The 20398-nt window shown below is 35.8% G+C and overlaps 1 protein-coding gene across 22 annotated transcripts in view; it reads left to right on the forward strand.

Moving 5' to 3' along the window:
* LOC311433677 (protein bicaudal D homolog 1) overlaps positions 1-19484 on the forward strand; it is a 294907-nt gene extending 275423 nt beyond the window's left edge. For 21 of the 22 annotated variants that reach the window (XM_084513058.1, XM_084513079.1, XM_084513069.1 and 18 more), the window contains 13 exons: positions 812-901; positions 2648-2793; positions 7956-8112; positions 9300-9438; positions 10053-10111; positions 10722-10868; positions 12257-12429; positions 15280-15310; positions 15485-15580; positions 15992-16117; positions 17317-17457; positions 18227-18367; positions 18452-19484. In XM_084513058.1, coding sequence (XP_084369184.1) covers positions 812-901; positions 2648-2793; positions 7956-8112; positions 9300-9438; positions 10053-10111; positions 10722-10868; positions 12257-12429; positions 15280-15310; positions 15485-15580; positions 15992-16117; positions 17317-17457; positions 18227-18367; positions 18452-18709 — 1704 coding nt within the window. In that variant the 3' untranslated portion in view covers positions 18710-19484. Of the gene's footprint in view, positions 1-811; positions 902-2647; positions 2794-7955; positions 8113-9299; positions 9439-10052; positions 10112-10721; positions 10869-12256; positions 12430-15279; positions 15311-15484; positions 15581-15991; positions 16118-17316; positions 17458-18226; positions 18368-18451 lie in introns of those variants that run through there. The other variant, XR_014690894.1, reaches the window with a different exon arrangement.
* Positions 19485-20398: the final 914 nt, after the last annotated feature.

A 20398-nucleotide genomic window follows, 5' to 3' on the forward strand; every position in this document is an offset into this window, starting at 1 on the left:
TTTAGAAGGGTGCACTTTCATTGTTTTTAAACAACTCAGAATTTTATATTCTAATGTACTAAATTTAATATTGAAATTTGAACAAACAGTTTAGCTTATATTTAGCAGAAGAATCAAAAGTATGTTTTGTGGAATGAAAAACTTTAAAGTGAAAACTTTCCTTGAGAAGTAAAAATGGCTTGTGTAAAGGGCTAATGAGGTAGCACTCTAATTGCAGCCAGCAATGCATCAGCAATGAGTGTATTGATGAACATAAAACATTTTGCATGGTATTTTTCAACAGTTCTGGTATGCAGAACAGTCAGTTCAAATAACTTTCCAAATGGGGGCGGGGGAGAACACCAACTAATTCCATCTGTTACTTTTTACTCTGCAAATGAGTTCTTCCAGTGCTGAAAGGTTGGTGGTACTTGATTACCAGGATGTGAGCTGAGCTTTTCAGTAGGGAGTTTGGGCTTTGGCAAAGATCCCTGTGAAAACTGAGAAATACTAAATAATTTAGGCCTTGACTTTCGCTCTGGAGCTGTTTGTTTTTTTTTTTTTTTTTTTTTTTTGTTTTTTTGTTTGTTTTTTTTTTTTTTAATCCTCCTGTTACTTTTGTATTTGTTGGTGAAACTGGTAGAAAGCTTGTATTTACCAAAATAAGGTGATTATTACCTTTTGAAACTGCAGACCAATGTGAAACTTGCTTTTCAGATGCTTTTTAGACTCTGAGATAATCATAGGTAATCACATATGCTTTTGAATAATTTTTTTTTAAGTATTGTTATGTTTCCTGCAGTATTCTAAGGGCTCTTCTGTTCTCCCTCAGGAGACAGATGAACAGAAACGTCACAAAATTGCTAGTGAACTTCTGCAAACAGAAAAAGCCTATGTTAGCCGACTTGACCTCCTAGATCAGGTATGTTTCTCTTTAAATTGTTTTTATTTTCTTGCCCTTAATTCACTTGAATGGCTGTGTGTGTGTGTGCATATTACATAAAGGAGGTGATATGCTTTTTATATTTTGCTGACCTTTCCAGTCAGTCATCTGTGGTTGCTGCATAACTTTGTCATTTTTTCTAATTTAAGAACACTGTGTTTTTAAAAAACACTTTAGAATTTTGTGACTATTAATGCAGTATCTTGTGTGTGCATGTAGACTTCAACATAAGCAGTAGATTTGCAAAATCTGTATTAGCAAATCCAACAAAGGAGATGAATAATGTTGTCCTCACTCATTTCTTGGTTGCTATTGGACAAGAAAGAGTATCATTTTATAATACCGATATTGTTTGCCCACTAGCAAATTACTAAATCTTTCAGGTTTGAGCTGTGTGAACAGCATTTCTCTTCAGTGCTGAAGAACCTAGGAAGATGCCCATCGAAAACTGTATATGTCCTACTTTTCTATTAAACATTTAGACCAAATTCTGTTAAAATGAACAAAAATTCCTCTTTGTGCAAAGGATGGGTTGAGTTCTTGTGCTCTGTAGAATCAAACTGGTGTTTCTAAATGTGGAAGTCTGGAAAGTGTTGTTATGCTTCTAAATAGAGTAACCTTTATAGTTTCCAAAAGAATTTTGTCAAATTCTCTAATTGTCCTATTAGAGATGGAGCAAAGTGAGTCTATTTTGAAGTATAAGTGAAAGCATATGGCTTTTTTGTCTTTCTTTTAAGACAGTTTTATCTGTCTCAGCTGGGATTATCAAAATTTCTGTCTTCAGACTTTATTTCCCCAAAAACTCATACCTAAGCTTCTGAAGCCCTTTCCAGGCAGATGCAGTCTGTTCCTGTTCACCTGTGGGAGAGAGACATGGACCATACATTCCTGTAAACCCTGGTTCATGTGGTGTGCATATTAACAGCTGCGTGTCTCTAGTCAGCTCGTAGCTATGTCTAATCAGATATAGCCCAGTGATGGAGAGATTTTATTACTATTATTTTTAAGAGACTACTGTAGTATTAAATAGCCCAATCAGAACTGCAGTTTTGCATTATGCACTATAAATGTTATTTATATATATTTATATATATGGGGAATATGCAGTCTTCCAGTCAATGTCAATTTTTAAAAGTGTAAGGGGCTACAGCATACATATAATCATAGAATGGCTTTCAGTTGGAAGAAACCTTAAAGATCATCTCGTTCCAACCCCCCTGCAATAGACACGGATGCTACCCACTAGATCAGGTTGCTCAGGGCCTCATCTAACCTGGTCTTGAACACCTCCAGGGATGGGGCATATAGGTGGTTGAGCTAATGGTGATCAGCCATCATGCTCACTGGAGAGAAAATGAGAGTGAACAACACAACTGGAGGACCGGGAAACCTGAGGTCTAACTCTTAACATGCCTAGAATGCTTGGACTCCAACCAGAATGCTTCTACCTTGGTTTGGCTTTCCTTATGTCTGTTCAGCCTGCAGCTCTTTTTCTCTCTCAAAATAAAAAAAAAAAACGGGGTGTAAGGGGAGGAGTAGCTTTTAACTTTTTATGAGGGAAAGATAATAATTTTTAGATAATGAAAGATGATAAATTACTTTTGTAATCACCTCCCTATGTTATTTAAATATTACTCTTGCCCTCTTTGGTGTAGAAGAGGGTGGATGAGTCTTCATCCAGTGATAAAAGGCTAATAGGTTTTGGGTTCTTCTTCTATATTGCAGGTATTTTATTCCAGACTCCTTGAAGAAGCCAACAAAGGTTCCTTTCCAGCTGAAGTGATTAACAAAATCTTTTCTAATATATCGTCAATAAATGCATTCCACAGTAAATTCTTACTTCCAGAACTTGAGAAAAGAATGCAAGAATGGTAAGAGGTGATTCACTGTCTAATAATCTACTAAAATAGCATCTCTAGGAACTGTTACAGGCTTGAGGTAGGGAAGGTGCATTCATAATTAAGTGCTACAGTCTGAGGAAGCTCTGTGGGTAGGAGAACATCTGCTCTTCACTCTTCATCAGGAACTGACTCAGCAGAGGACTTGCATCCCTTGTTCAAACTAAAGGACATCTCACTCACTGAAGCTAGTGAGATTACTAATGATTAAATGCCTTGCTGAATTAGAGGTTCACACTAAAATTATGTGCTACCTGATTAATTCATTGCACATAATAGAAAATTGAGATAAATATGCACATAAGACAAAACTGAGATAAATAACATATATATGTTTTGTGCTGCCCTTGTAGCACGGTAATGAGAATAGAATTGTTCAGTTGGAAGGGACCTTCAAAGATCATCTAGTCCAATAGTTTGATCAATTCTATGCTAACCAGAAATTAAAGTATATTAATGAGGACATTATCCCAATGCTTCTTGAACACTGACAGGCACAGGGCATCAACCACCTCTCTTGGAAATCTGTTACAGTGTTTGACAGCCCTCATGGTAAAGAAAATTTTCCTTATGTACATTATGAACATCCCCTGTTGCAGTTTTGTCCTTTTCCCTTGCATTTTATCATTGGTCTGCAGAACCTTTGCCTGCTCATAGCTTGAATGGGCGTATGCTTTATTGGGTAAAAAACTGGCTAGGTGGCTAGGCCCAAAGAGTTGTGGTGAATGGTGTTAAATCCATTTGGCAGCAGGTCACTAGTGACCAGCTAGACCCCCAGGACTCAATAATGGGGCCAGTTCTCTTCAATATCTCTATCAATGATCTGTACAAGGGGATCAAGTAAGTTTTCAGATGACACCAAACTAGGCCCAAGTATTGATCTGCATGAGGGCAGGAGGACTCTGCAGAGGGTTTTGGATAGGCTGGACCAATGGGTCAAGGCCAACTGTATGGGGTTCAATATGGTTAAGTGCCGGGTCCTGCACCTGGAGCACAACCACCCCATTAAACACTATAGGCTGGGGGGAAAATTTGCTGGAAGGCTGTCTCATGGAAAAGGATGTGGGGGTTTTGATCAATAGCCAGCTGAATATGAGTCATCAGTGTGCTCAGGTGTTGAAGAAGGCCAATGGTATCCTAGCGTGTATCAGAAATAGTGTGGCCAGCAGGACTAAGGAAATGTTTGTCCCTCAGTACTCAGCTCTGGTGAGGCCACACCTGAAGTACTATGTTCAGCTTTGGGCCCCTCAGTACAAGAAAGACGTCGAGGCCCTGGAGCATGTCCAGAGAATCACTGTGAAGCTCGTGAAGGGTCTAGAGAACAAGTATTATGAGGTTCAGCTGAGGCAAATGGGGTTATTCAGCCTAGAGACAAGGAAACTTACCACTCTCTACAACTAGCTCAAAGGAAGTTGTAGCAAGATGGAAGTTGGTCTCTTCTCCCAAGCAACAAGCAATAGGACAAGAGGAAATGGCCTCAAGTTGCACAAGGGGAGGTTGGGTTGGATATTATGAAAAATGTCTTCACTGAAAGGGTTGTGAAGCATTGGAACAGGCTGCCCAGAAATGTGGTTGTGTCACCATCTCTGGAGGTATTTAAAAGACATGTTGATGTGGTGCTTAGGGACATGGTTTAGTGGTAGACAGACTTCGCAGTGCTAGGTTAGTAGTTGGAGTTGATATAGGTCTTTTCCAGCCTAAAGGATTCTTTGTACTATTGTGCAGTATCTTTATCTTGTCTTGACGTACGGGATTCTGAAGATGTTATGGAGATGCTCAAATATGTGTATATTTCTGGTCTATCTTATTAAACTGACAAAAAAAAAAAATAAATCCAATTTATTACTGCTCCCTACCCTTTTTGGGAAAAGGGGACACCTCAAAAATATACATATATACATACATATATACATACATACATATATATATATATATATTGTTTTGACCCGTTGTTTCATTCAGTTGTTTTACCTCAGCACATTTTTGGCTTCTGTTTTGCATGTTATCTGGAGTTTATTCTACTGTTTATTCTACTTGTCTATCCAGATACCCTTTCCAGTTACATATTCGTATAAGACCTTAATTGTCAAAAACTATGAAGATCTTGCTCTAGACACATTATAGAGCACAGGAGATGGGTTGCACTACCTTATGTATTTGCAAAATGCTATATTGCAAACGAATGATGTGTGTATAGTTATATATTTAAGGTTTAAAAGTTCTTTTGCAGATGAGCTATGAATATTGCAATGCAACCTAGTAGTTTTGCACCAAGCAACTGCTTGGAAACAATCTGTACTGTATGTGAGGCAGCTTGTTTGAATGTCCTTAAAAAATTATGCTTTGGGAAGGAGTTAGAAGAAGAATGGGTGCAGCTGAAGACAATGATCTCTCATCATTGCTTGGAGTAGTGTCAGGGATAGTTTTCTCTGCCCATCACCAGGCTCTGAACTTGTCTTCCACAACAGCTTCTGCCAAATACAGTTTGCTTTCCTCAGCAGTCTCTTAATAGAAAATACTGGAAAATTGGTACTTCTCTGCACTTCTACTAAAAATTCCCATTAAAAAAAAAAAATGACACTTTTCCTAAATTGCAGTTGGTTTTGAATACTTGAAGTAAAAATACATAGAGCAGAACCAGATTCTGTTTTGGAAGAAAAGGCGATGTGTATCTAAACTTGTCTGGTGGAAATGAAGTTGTCTGGTGATGGCATTTTGAAGGAGCTGAGCAACAGCTGGAGTTGACTATCTCTTTTACAACATATGGCTTGAAAACAGTGCAATATAGTTCCCATGAAAAAAAGCGAAACAGAGCATACCAGCAATTTAAAGTCAAAATACCAATCTAAATCTGTCTTTTTGTACCCAATGATGACCAATAGCAGATAGCTGGGGAAGCATATAAGACCATGGTGTGATATCTTCTGTTTTTGTTTTTGTTTCTTTTTTGTTTGTTTGCTTGCTTGCTTTTTTTTTTTTTCTTTTGTGGACAAATTATTCACTCTTTCAACACAAAATTTTAGACTAGCATTCTTGGGCAATTTCGGAGCTGACTTATTTGTGTGATTTTGCTTTGAAACTTCAACTTTCAATTTTGTTGGATGCCTGTTAGCTTGTATATCAGAAAAGAGACCAAGCAGTTGTTCTGTAATCACCTTGTCTGTGTTAATTTTTACAGACTTTTGCTTGCCTTCCTTTCAATCGTAACAGTTTTAAATTCAAATCATGATTAGCAAGTCAGCTATTTCATGCTCCAAGTTTCTTAGAATGCTTACGTGAATACCATTGTGGTCCGATAACACCGAAATAGGAAGTGTTTCTGTATCTACAGAACAATGCTAAGTCCAATTTCTTGAGATATATAACAATACCCTCTTTGTTTCCTGGTAACAATGCACTGCTGATTTGGGTCTATGGTAATAGTTCTCTTTTTGCAATCTGTCTATCCACAAAACCAGTAACAGCCCTAGACCTGATGTCATTTAGTATACTTTCCTGTTTTTGCTTATGGTGTGTTGTGTTTAAATATGAGAAGAAGTATATAGATATACTTAAAAGCTGATCATGGGAAGATGCCTTTCTAAGAAGGTTCTGCTTTCTCTGAGTCCCTGTCTTTCAATAGTTCTTTGTGCTATGTGGACCTTGTCTAACTTGCCTAAAATAAATAATTTGTTTCCATGGCCTGAATCTTTGGACATAGAAGAAAAAAGTAAAAGTGAAAAGCAGTGAAAATTTTGAATCTTCATAGTCAGTGACAATGCAATGCTCTGTGTAAGTGAGCAGTCATAGGTATCAAAGGAGCAGGCATAGCAAATGGTTCCCACTCTTTGTCTTTTAAAAGTTTTGATATTTTCTTGTAAGGTCTTTCTAGTAATAGATAAGAAACACGAAGAAATACTCATTTTTTTAATACAAATTGGCGTAGATACAAAGGATTGCTGCAGTCTCTGCTTTAAGCTTTTAATGGCAAAATCTCATCATTACCTACCTGTGAACTTTAGCAGAAAAACCTTTAAGTCTATTGTGTTTTTTATTTTCTTTTCCAGGTGACATTTAGAAATGAATTTACATTTATTTCAGTGCTGTTAGAATTGACATGATTTGTATTTTATTTTCAGTTTAAAAACATGCTGCTACATTGTGTTAAAATGATAACCTAGAGAAATAGAATTGAGTGAATTTGGTGGCTATTTGTTTTGAATTGCTAGCTTGCATTTGCAAGTGTGCTTGAATATAGAGACTGGTGGAGAAAATACCTGAATAAAGGCTGGAGAGCCTCAGTGATTTCAGAGACTACCTTCTCACCCCATCTTGCCCCCTTCTCTGGTTACAAGGTCCAGTGGTAGCTCTGCCAAGTTTTGCACAGGTTGTGTCTTCTACTTCCCTGAGCACAGCTGCAGCTGGGCCAGTCCTGCCAGTATTTGCTATTCAGGTAACTTTTCCTTGCTGCACAGCTTTTTGCTTGGAACAGTAGTGTTTTAGAGTAGCTTTAGGAAAAGATTGCTTTACTTCGTGCCACTATTGCACTATTGATTTCTGACTTTTAGAAACATAGAATTGTACATGTAGAATGGTTAGGGTTGGAAAGGCCCTTAAAGACCAAATTGTTCATCTCCCTTGCCATAGGTAGGGACAACTCCTGCTGGACCAGGTAGCTCAAAGCCCCATCCAACCTGGCCTTGAAGTCTAGAGATACATGCATTCAGGACTTTCAGAAATGCAGTATTTATATAGAGCATGGAAGGAGAGGTCTGTGGTACAGATTTAGTCCTCAAATAAAAGGACTAAATAGCTATTTAGAGGGTAAAGTGTGGTCAAAAGAATATAATATACCTGTAAGGAACTGCAAATAAAATAGATTAGGCTATGTTTTGTAAACGTAGAGTCCCAAGGTTTTCATTATAGAAAGTTTTTCTTTCTTTAGTGCTCTCCGTGATCTGTAATGCTTACACATCACCAGAGAGGGTGCAAACAATCCTTTAATTCAGGTCAGTTTTAATGGTTTTGTTGGAACTCTACACGAGATGATCCCAAGCAGAATGATACTCTTCTCTTCAAATACTTGGAACTGTTTGATAACCTTGTGCGACTTTTCTTTCCTGTTTGCTCTGAGATTCTGCCCTCTTACTTTACAGGACTCATACCCCCAGGATTGGAGACATTCTGCAGAAGTTAGCTCCTTTCCTCAAGATGTATGGAGAGTATGTGAAGAATTTTGATAATGCAATGGAATTGGTAAAAACATGGACTGAACGGTCACCTCAGTTCAAATTAATTATTCAAGATATTCAGGTAATGGAAGAATAATGTAGATCTCCAAGTAATACTGGTATATATAAAAATGTATTGGTTTGTGGGTGAGAAAAGTATTAAGTAGAAAATTACATAGTGAATCCTTTAGAACTAAGGGTTACTTTTATCCAGGTTGTGTTGCCTTCTGTTTCTTCTCTTTTTCCCTTCAAGTGTGCACAAACACCCACATAAATCCAGACTTTCCACTGCAGTATAGAGGACCTATGTATAAAGGTTGAAACATGAAAAGACTAAAAAATACTACATTTTGTCATAGACACCAAAAGTAAATAAATAAAATGATGTATTACTACAACTGTAGATCCTTGCACTGAATACGTAAACATTCTGTTGGCTCATGCCAGTGCTGTTATGCAGAACAATAAACTTTGGAAGTAAATCTGAAATACTAAAATGCTGAGCCACAAGAGGGAAAGGAAGCTAACAGCAGCACATTATTCTTCGCAAAAGCGTGTTTTATACCCTATAGTGCTCCCTGTAGGTTTCTGTGTGAATGGCAAGTATGTATCTTCCTCCCGCAGACTTTACAGCTAGAAATAGGGTAAGATATTTCTGCTTAAAATTCATTGCAGAGTAGGGCATTCCGATTCTAAGCCAAGGAAGGCAATTGTTTGTACTTCAATGTACTAATTATATATATATATATAATATAACTATATATTGTATATATAGTTATAACATGTATAAGTTTGTGGAAACGAGCGTATATCTTAAAAATTTTTTTTTGGGGGGTGGGGTGAGGTACATTATGTATAAAACTCAGAGGAAGCATTCTCTCCTCACATAGATAAAATACACTTTATAGCCAATACACTTAATAGACATTTTCTAATAAGTGAACACGAACTGTTCGTATTAACACAATAGTCGTTGTCTTGTTCTCAGAGTTATTACAAAACAACATTAAAATACATTGGAGTTGGAGTTTTTTTGGTAGGACATTTGTTAATGTATTTTACAGAATACATAGGAAATGTTTACAATTACTTTTAGTAAATAAATTTCCAATTATTTGTTTTGGTAAAGAAGTTTTTGTATTTTCTTTCAGAAGGTCTGCCATGCATGTTTCAAAATACTTTATGTTCTATCAATCATTTTTTATTTTACTATATTCTTGTAAAATAATATTTTTGCCTAATACATTGAAATATGTTTACAATTTTTAGAAGGAAAAAGTGTGTGGAAATTTGACATTGCAACATCATATGCTAGAACCAGTGCAACGTATTCCACGCTATGAGATGCTTCTAAAGGACTACCTAAGGAAATTGCCTCAGGACTCCCTAGACTGGAAAGATGCTGAAAGTAAATATCTTCTAGTCAATAAAATAGCTCTGATAAGATATTAACAAGATGATACTGTAAATTAAACCTCTTTTCAGGAAAAATAAACTGAAAAGGAAAACCACTGTGAAAAGAATGATAGAATTTCTTCAGTGGAATTGAAGGATTATTTGGAAAAAAATGTTTGAACAGTGAGTTAAGTTAGCACAAAAACTGTAAAGCCTTTAGTTATTCTAAAAATATGAGTTCAGAGTATTACATAAGTTTTCCTTTAGTTTTGGAGTTATGCCTGAGATTTTATTATTTTATTTGCTTCAGGGTTGTTTAGGAGCTGTGTTTTTGTTCTTGTTTGCTGTATTATTTTGACATGTATGTCTCTTATTGGAAAAAAGGGGATTTGTGCTCGTTACTGTATTTATAAGCTCCTGCAAGGAAAAAGAGAAGTTTATTTTCAGTTCTTTTTCCTCTCTACATTTATACAAGAACAGTTCAAGCTATTTTGGCCAATCATTCAGAACTCACATAAAAACTGAAAACATCATTTTGTAGAATGATCCAGTTTTCTGTGTAATATAAAAACATTTAAAAATGCAGCCTTTTGTCTTCATATTTTTTTCTTTCTTTCTTCCATCTAGAATCTCTGGAAATTATATCCACTGCAGCAAGTCACTCAAACAGCGCAATAAGGAAAATGGTAAATGGTCCTTGTTTCCCTGTTCATTTTTTTTCAAATATTATATTTGAAAAGTGAAGCTAGGAGTATTAATTGCAAATTTTTCCTAAAATTGCAAAAACTTGCTTCATGGGCCCAAGTGATTGCTCCTGCTCAGTGTACTTATGTAGCTTCTTGGAATGCTAAACATTTGTCATGGTACGTAATTCCCATGTGTTCCAGGTTGAATTATCTGACAGTCTTGAACTCTTAACCTTGTCTCATCTGTTTCTGTGTGTGGAAGGGTGATTGTAAAGAGTTGTTACTGTTTCTCTACCATATCAGGCTGACATGATTGGTATTTCATTAAGTATTTTGAAATACCTAATTGGTACTTTGAAACTTTGTACAAGCAATGATGCAGGCTGTCTATATATATACCTGTATTTTTAAAGATTATCATGGCATTTCTAAAAGGTGTATCAACTAGGTCAGTCAGTCTAAATGGTTGACCTTATACACCAGGTGTATACATATGTTTATCAAAGCTGACATTCTCCAGGCTTACGCAAGCCCCTGGCATTTCATTTAAAATGCATGAAAATCTGTGCTATTATTTAATAAACTTTATAATTGTATTTTCGCTGAAAAGGAAAATCTAAAGAAATTGTTAGAGATATATGAGATGCTGGGAGAAGAGGAAGACATTGTGAACCCTTCCAATGAATTGATAAAAGAAGGACAGATCCTTAAACTCGCTGCTCGCAATACATCTGCTCAAGAACGGCACCTTTTCCTAGTAAGTATAGTGATGTATTTTAGCAGGGGTGGCTGTATGTCTTTCTAGACTTGAAAGAACTGCCAAAGAGAGAAGAAAATCATCTTCTAGTTGATGCCAGTGAGTAGCCTTTCTTCTAGTGGTATTCAAACTTGAGCAAAACCTATACTGCTTGTAGAAAGGCTTGAGAACACCGTTCAGAACAGAACCAGTGCCCAGCAACTCACTTCTAAATACATCTGCTAATCATAAATGCAGGTTCTAGATCGTGAGAACTTTGCCATTCTCATAAAACTGAAACGTAGAAGCTTAGGATTTTGATCCTGATAGATTGGAGTCCAAGTATGTTCTCGTGGTCCTCTGGGAACTTATTGTGGCAATTCATCCTCTAGTCAGGTGCCTTATCTTGTCTTAGGTGTAACAAACTATAGCAGTATGCCCTTACAGCTCCCTTGGAAAAGGTTTGAAGTAGTTCATTACTTGTGGTCCTCTGGCATTGCATGTCTTCTGTTTTTTAAAGAGCAGTAATGAATTGTTGAGGTACAATTCCTACTTACCTGTGCTTCAAACAAAAGAAGTAATGAAATAGTAAAATATCAAATGGGGCTAGACAGCTGATTAAAATGACTTGTGCTTAACATGAGAGGTGACAAGTTTAAAAGGGATTTAAATGAGGTGAGTTTCTCTTTTTTCCCCTCACATTTTCTCAATATTAATTATTAAAATTTGAGAATATTAAATTCTATAGAGCTAATTTAAGAACTGGGCTTCTAGGCTGGCACTTCAGACATTTAAGTAAAATTTAAATGTTCTATTTAATAGGGAATATATCATTATACTGCTCAGGTTTTTTTTTTTTCCTGTGATATTGAGAGTTTCAGTGAATAAAAGCAGAGTGCTCATTCTTCTTGGAGAAAAGACGAATATTCTTGTCAAATAATATTAGTTACAAAACTAAATAGGTTTGGTACAGGGTCTATATAAATTTATACACTGACAAAAAGAATTATGACTGTGCAGTTTAGAATAGTTTCTGTAGAACTGAGGCATGGGAATGATTTTTCTAACAAATGGTTTAAAATGTTATAAAATATCCTTTGGAGCATAGTTATGATAAAGGTTATGAAGACTGCTGCATATACAGAGCAATTATTCTTACATGTATATCCATTGAGGCTGGCTTTTAATTTTATTTCTAAATCCCATAACAAAAAAAATCAGACATAGTCTTGCATTAGATGTTTGGTCTTCCCATACGTCAACTAAACAGAAAGGAACCTGCTTTCTCACCGACTGAGTTCAGCTTTGTGATATTGTCCAGCTCTCAGTAGAAACTGGCTGTCATCTGTGTTTTCATTAATGCAAAGCAACATGTGTTTTTTTGTTGTTTTTTTTCTTTTTTTCCCCAGTTTAACAATATGTTGCTCTACTGCGTCCCCAAATTCAGCTTGGTAGGATCAAAATTCTCAGTTCGAACCCGAGTTGGCATAGATGGTATGAAGATTATAGAAACTCATAACGAAGAATACCCACATACTTTTCAAGTGTCTGGAAAAGAGCGAACACTGGAGTTGCAGGCCAGGTAAGAGAAGTCTTCTTATCTTTTTATGGAGGATTAAATATACACATGCAAAAGAATGGAGTGATGTATTTGGAGAAAGATGGACTGGGCTTAATCTTAGTATTAGTGTTTTGAAAATAACCTAGGCAGAAAGCGTAAATGATCAGTCTAAGAATCTCTTGGAATATAAGATGTATCTACAAAGTATAGTTCTTTATCTTGCTTTGTTGAAATACCTAAGGTAGTTGTGAGTGGGCTACCTGGAAAATTGAGATCAGTGTATCTAACTAATGCAAAGGCAATCTGTCTGGCTTCATCGAGTATTGTGAGATGCTGAGTCATGGGCAGTGCTGCTACCTAAAACACCTTGGTACAAATGGATCTGTTCACCTCTGGATGTGTCCACCCAACAAAACTCTTCACTCTGGTAGGGATATGTCTCCAGAATGTAGTTCTCTACAGCAGTAGATGGGCACTTGCTTTTCCTCAATCATTTTTCCAGTCTGCTTGTTTTCCTCTAATCCCCTCACCTTGTATGGCAAGTTCTTTTAGTTCTTGGGTCCTTTTCTTCCAGTAGCGCTCTTCGGAATGGTATTTTCTGATTTCTTTATTAGTCCTCTTGTCCTCCTTTTCATGGCGGTTACCTCCCTACTACTACTTTTTGCATTGCCTAGACTAAACTTCCCCTGTCTAGGTTACCTGACTTCAAATAAAGTGGAGTGCATTTTTACATCTACCTTCCATGTTGGAGCTGCTTGAAGATCTGAAGTTAGATCCTTCAGTAACTAACTGAAGATTAGTTACTGGATGTAACTAATGACATCCAGTTAGGATGTCATTGCAGAAAGACAAGGATTAAAGAAGCAGGAAGATGCCTGTGGAGTTTACAGCTCTGTGTCAACACCATGTATTTGGGGACAAACCCTAGCTTGCTATTAAACTAAAGCTTGCAAGCTACTTTTCTTGATGAAAAATTACATAGCAATGAATGCAGAAATATAACAGCAAATAGCAATTTACTTACACTGTAATTTAATTAGAAATCCAATGCAATAGAAATATGCAATTTGGAAAATGACAGCAAAAAGCTTTCCATTCAAATCTGCAAGACTTCTGGGATATGTTTTTTGCTATCAATTCCATCTGCTGTAAATTGCTGCATGCTATTTTGCTAAATATTTGGCAAGCTTTTATGCCACACATCCATTTCAGTGGTGAAAGATTGCATCTTGTTGTACCATTTGTGAAGTACTTTTTAATTGGAAGAAAAAAGCTACAACAAAGTAAGTTTATTTTGGTAACCTTTCCAAATTATCAGTAATCTAATTTATTGTATTCATTTATTTTAAGTGTGGTAAGATCCTGTTTTTGTTTTGTTTTATGAATATTTTTAGAATTCATTGTACAAAATGATGAAGGTATAAATACCAACTGAAGTCTTATTAGAGTAGATTAGATAATTCAAGTCTTGATTAATGCATGAGTATTTTAGGTACCCTGTGCTTTAATGTCCTGAATTCATGAGCTTCTATTAACTTCATTATAATGTTTAGTTTACTCTTAAGGATTTCTTTACTAGTATACTTCTATTTATTTTTCAGAATACTATTTGGGTACATTTTCAATCAGTGGTTTTAAAAAGCTGATAAATTATTTCTTTGAGAGGTTGCTTATCTGGTGTGATATTTAATAGCTTGGATTTTGTGTTTTAATGTAAGCAGGTAAGGAGAACTACTTTGGCTGTGTAGACAGTTTTTTTGCCTCATGTACAGATGGTAGGTGGGAAGGGGAAACACTTGTAAAGCAAGTAGAATCCTAGACAAGTTGCAGTAATTTTGGAAAACAACAAGTGAGGAGTCATTTTTATTGAGATATTGTAAAAGTTGTCTTTCATATCCTTTGTAGCAATCCATAGCAAAATAAAATTCTGCATGTCAGATAGCGTATGGCTACAGAAGTATTTTTTCCACATTTTTACCCAGGGAGACTGCCACTTTCAAAGAGCCAGATATATTCTGGTACTGATTTTCATCTTTCTGACTTAAAATCTACAAATAAACAGAATTCCTTACCAGCACTGGCCAGTAGTTTCTAACAGTGCCGACACTTGTGAAATAAGATGCCTTTCTAAATATTTAAATGTTGAAGTCCTACTGGTGTATTTTAAAGAGAAAATACTGATGTATTTTAAAGAGAAAGCTATTGTACAAGATCAGAGTTTAAAATATATCCTTCATCATTTCTGTCTTACATATCTCATCTGTACTTACTGTAAAGTCATCTGAAGTCCACCCTAATGTATAAAAAGCTGTTTTTTATACAGATGGCTGTTTTGTTTATAGTATTAAAGCAGAGTTCTCCTTTTGTTTAAATTGGATATTTTTCTTGCCACTGTATATAGTTTTAAACAGACCAAAACAGTAAGGAAATTATTTGGGGGTAAGGGAGGGAATAAGACTTAAGAGATATATATGAAAAATATATGCTAGTATGTGAACTTAGTGCATGAAATGAGAGAAGAAAAAAACATGTACAGCTAAATTTTCCATTCTCATCTTTTCCTTTCTATCCTGTTCTTGGGGGGAAAAAAAGTGTAACAATGAAAATAGTATTACTACTTTGCAATGTATTTACATTTGTCTTTGAACTTGAATTTAGTGCTTAGTAGTTGAAGCCTGCTGCGGCCTGAAGTCATGCTTTTTGTTATTATTCTGTTTTTGTTTTGTTTTGTTGGTCAGTTAATGATTGGTATTGTCTTTTTCTGAGTTTATGAGAATTACTTCACAACATTGGTTTTTGCAGGAAGTTGTTGATAGTGAGATTATATTTCCTGAACTAGCTTTGGACTAATATGTCAAATATTTCTTTTAGTTCTGAACAAGATAAGGAAGAATGGATAAAGGTAAATTCATCTACATTCTTTATTTTTTTAAATGTATTTTCACTGAAGCAATCAAAAGAGCAATATCCATATATTCTGGCTATAGCTTCCCTCTGCTAATCAATAAATGGTCAGAATGCAGAGAGTCCATTCTAAGTGTAGTATGTATGAGGAAGTTTTCCATTGTTTCCCTAGGCGCTTCAGAGTACTATAGAAGCTTTTCAGCAGCGGAATGAAACTTTCAGGAGTGCTATTGCTAAGGAATATGAAGACACGCCTGTAGAGGTTTCTGTAAGTTGCTTTTATTCCTTTGTAACACTCTTAGTAGCCATTTTGTTCCTTAGTAACTGAAAAAAGTTTGGCAGAAACTTTGTTTTCAAGCTAATCATTCTTAAAGCAGAGGAATTACAAAGTAGTCATTTGTAATTGTTGGTAATTGTTTTTCTTCATAATGCCAAATCTTATAAATGAGCTTCTTTTTTTTTTTTCTTGAAATGTGTAACAGAGTTCCCTTTCATTCATGCATAATCATTTTTGACTGGGTTCTTTGTTATTTCTTGTATAGATTTCAAAATGCATCTAGAGCTGTCTTGTGCCATTTCCTTTCCAGAGGAAGAGCATAATTATTTTATAAATAATTATTTATCTCAATTTGAAGTACTGCACAAATAGCTGTTCTTATCCTCCCTCTACCCCTGTCAGAATGCTGAGCTTGGGAAGAGAGCACCGAGGTGGATCCGAGACAATGAAGTCACCATGTGCATGAAATGCAAGGAGCCCTTCAATGCACTGACGAGAAGGCGTCACCACTGTCGAGCATGTGGACATGTAAGTGCAAAACCCAAGCTGCTGTAGCTGGTGAGCAGGTTGGGAAATGGGTCTAAGCACCTAGTTGACTTCAGGTGGCTGCTTGTGAGGCTGCAGTTTGTTGCTGTGCTTGTGGCTGAAAGCAGAAACTGTGGACAGCACACCACAAAGGATCTTCTGTCTGGTTTAGTTGGCGTAATTTTGGAAGTAAGTTGCAGCAGAGAAGGTGCATTTGTGTAAATGTGCATTTGTGTAAAACACCCTGAGTACCTGGACAGACTTTGCTGTTACTTCTGAGTGGCTTCAACTGATCTCAACAGGTTCAAGACCACATTTAACTAGCATAAGCCAGCATTATCTCTGGCAGCATTGGCTGCTTCCTGATCCTATTCTGCTACCTCCTCTCTCCTCTTTGCAAGCAGACCATGAAGCCATGCAGTTAAAACATTTTCATTGGGTTATCTTGGAGCTGTTCCCAGATAGGTTCAGTGTGCAATTATGTGAACGTGCCTAAGGTATTAGGGAAGGAGAGAAGGTTAGGATGAGGAGAGAGTATTACTGCTGCTTTCCATGTGTGATACTACATTAGTGCATTAATGTATGTCACTTTAAAGTGACCGTGTAATAGTGGTATGACTTAAGACTTTTCAGAAGTTAATAAAGAAACAAACATACTGTGCTTCCTTTTCTTGACATCCAGCAACTATACTTTTCTCCAGTAGATGGTGGTGCAAACCCAGGTTTAATTTTTTCTTGCAGGTTGTCCTGTATGACTTCTGTGTAGTGTTTGTATGTGGTGTGAAGGTTTACTGCATTCACAACTCTGCTTCAGTGCTTTGCAGGACACTAAAGGCTTTTTTTTAGAAGCTCTGGATTATTCGTTATACAGCTGTTATCTGTTTTGTTTGTTTCCCAGATTTTTCTACCTTAAAATGCCTTCATTAATCTTAAGATCACACCTTTCCCCTTTTTTCCCTTTTGGCAATTTGGACTTCTTTTTACTTCTGTTGGAGTGGCACAAATTTAGAAAATTATTACTTGCAGTTAAGCTATTGTTGACATACTAGTCAGACATTATCTTTTTTTTTTTTTTTTTTTTTTTGTATAATTGGACAATACATTACTATTATATATAATATTTCAAAATTAAATTCTGTTTTTGTGAAGTTTTGTAAATACTTAAAATTTATATGTTTGTAAATCTTTTTTTTGTTTTTAAGGTGGTTTGCTGGAAATGTTCTGATTATAAGGCACAGCTTGAGTATGATGGCAATAAATTTAACAAAGTTTGTAAGGACTGCTATCATGTTATAACTGGTTGTACAGATAGTGAAGAAAAGAAGAAGAAAGGCATCTTGGAGGTATGGCATTTAAAGAATACCATATGAGCATAGTTGCTAGTAGTTTGGGCTCATCACTAGGTGAGAAAATGGTAGCGTTCTTGTGGGGCTTTTTGTGTTTGGGGGAAATAAAAGCAGCATGGATCAAATTCATCCCATCTGATGGGGAAGAGAGGGGCAGAAATGATGTAAAGGAAGTAATAAAACATAATCATTTTGTATTCTTCCTGCTCTTCTCAGGATCACTGTTTAACCCCAGAAGCATGTCAGTCAGTCTCCAGATTTTAAGCAATTCACCTAATGTTCTGTCTAGAATTAATACTTGTGTTCTTACTTTATCCTTAGAATGTCTTTGCATTGGATCCTGTCGTAGTATTTTGACACTAAAATAGAGTGGTTGTCATGTTGGATAGCTGATAGCATTTCAATGCCTGACTTGATGTTACCTTAGCAGTAAAACATTGCTGTAGATGTGAAGATACAGAGAAAGGCTAGCCGTGGTGGGAAAAGTGAGATTTAGAGACATCTAGAAGCATATAATCTCAAACTACCAGTGAAAGAAAGAACAGATTACACATGTGTAAGAGAACACATTGTGACGTTATGAATGTAATACATAAATATTCTCCATAAATACAGTCATTCATGATCTTATTTGCTCAAGTTCTTTTGCATGCATTATCCAAGGTTTGTCACGAATGGTGTAATTCAGGCTTTCTGGTCTTATACGTTTTAGCCTTTTATTTAAGGAAAGCTTATTTTCATTTTTATGCTTTATACCATCTCCTAGATTGAATCTGCTGAAGTCTCTGGAAATAGTGTCATATGTAGCTTTCTTCAGTACATGGAAAAATCAAAGCCCTGGCAGAAAGCATGGTGTGTTATACCTAAACAGGAGGCTGTTGTGCTGTACATGTATGGTGCTCCACAGGTATGCCATGAGGAAATGTATAGTGAATGAAAGGCAACAAGCAGATTAATTGCTTGTTCTTAATCAGGAATTTCTCCTTTGTAGGATGTTAAGGCTCTGGCTACAATTCCACTTCTGGGCTATGCAGTAGACGACACCCCAAAAAGTGCTGACCTCCCACACAGCTTCAAACTGACCCAGTCGAAGTCTGTGCACAGTTTTGCTGCAGACAATGAGGAACTAAAACAGAAATGGTTGAAAGTTATCCACTTAGCTGTCAAAGGTGAGACACCAGAATGTCAAAATGAACTGCAAGTAAGTTTAGAAGAACAACCTGAATCTTCTAAAGTGTCGGAATGCTGAAGCTCAAGAACACATGGTATTTTTAAGATTTCAATTGAATTTGTGGTTAACCTTTTGGCTAACCTTCCTTTGCTCAATCAAAAAAAAAAGAAAAAAAAATCTTACTACCGTACACATCTTAGCACTTTATGTTTGGGAAAAATTCTGGTCTTTCTAGGGATCTTTTTCTTATATTTATGTTTTGTCAATGAAAGTGATGTACAGGTCCATTTCAGAGACTTTTTAAAAATGTGAATGCTATTAAAAATACCTACTAACTTTACTGTACTACTTGTTCGTTGTTATGCATTTTTTTTTTGAAAATTGCTATTTGGTTCACGTTTGCTACTTTCTTTAAGAATACAAATATTGAAGCTTCCTACTTACATATTAGGACTCTCAACAGGATAAAAGATATACCTCCACGTTTCCCAAATAGATCTGTAGTTAAATATACAGGGATAGTTTGGTTTAATGTATGTAGTTTATAGATCAAATTCCACAGTTCTGTACATATGTTGTATTCATTTGTTTCTTTTTAATTAAAGTAATGCAAATTGCTTTTACAGGTATATTGGCTTTTAAAGTTTCAATTTATCGAGGAAACAACCTAATGATTTTCAATCTAGAAATGAATACCTAAAATATGATAAAACATATAATATATGTACAGTATTAAAAATGTACAATACTTGATTTTTGCTTTGATTTCATGAGACTGGGTTCCTGTTAGTGAATAATTTATTTAAAAAGCATGTTTTCTATTTGAAATTAAACACAGTCCTAAATTAACAAATACTGTTCAGTGATTTGTTTTAATAGCTGACACTTAATGATCTTGGTATTTTTATGCATTAAAAAAATAGCAGTAACATAAGTGGCATGCAGTGGACAAATAAGTTCCAGTTGTGTTTAAAGGAGTAGTAGCTTTTCTTCACTGTCCTACCACTGTAACCTTTCAAGAGTGCAGTAGTTCATTACTAAAATGCAGTGTGTGGTTTGAGATAAGTAACAGATTCTGTTAATCTTCTGGAAATTTGTATTTTCACTATTACGGTTATTGGAACAAATGAACATTTTGAACCTAAATACCCTAATTGTTGCAGAAGATTAGATACTGTAATACTTATTTAAGACAACAATCTTTAAGGATTTCTATTGTAGTGTGGAGCCTGCTTTATATGCAATTAGTATGAAGTCTGAACCTGCAAATCTCAAGTTGCATTAATTGAAATTATTTGCATTCGACTTAAAGGAATTAGGACTTGTGGGCTTTACAATGCTAAGTCTATTATGAACTTCCATTCTTATGAGGGTTTTTTAATCCGTAGAGGCAAATGACCACCTTATTTTTTTTTCTGGAACATCCTTGGATGAAATATGGTAAATATGGAGGTGTAGTGATTGACTATCAAGTAGATAAAATCATTGCCATCATTCCTTTTCTGACTCCTCAAAGGAAAGGAAATATGAAACTTCTACAATCAACATCTCATGGGAACGTTCAGGAGTCTTACTTCTCAATATAACTGCAATCTGTGTTTTCAATCATGTCAGCGTGAAGAGCTCAGGCTCAAGTCCAGTTTTGTTAGTAACATGGGGACAGATTTTTTGTAATGAGATTTCCAAACAAAATATTCACTCAAGTCCCACTTCACTCTTTTTTTGCAACATGAGAAATAAATGCTCATTTTAGTTAGCATTTAACAA

This window comes from Aythya ferina, assembly GCF_964211825.1.
Source record: "Aythya ferina genome assembly, chromosome: 1".
Taxonomy (NCBI): Eukaryota; Metazoa; Chordata; class Aves; order Anseriformes; family Anatidae; genus Aythya; species Aythya ferina.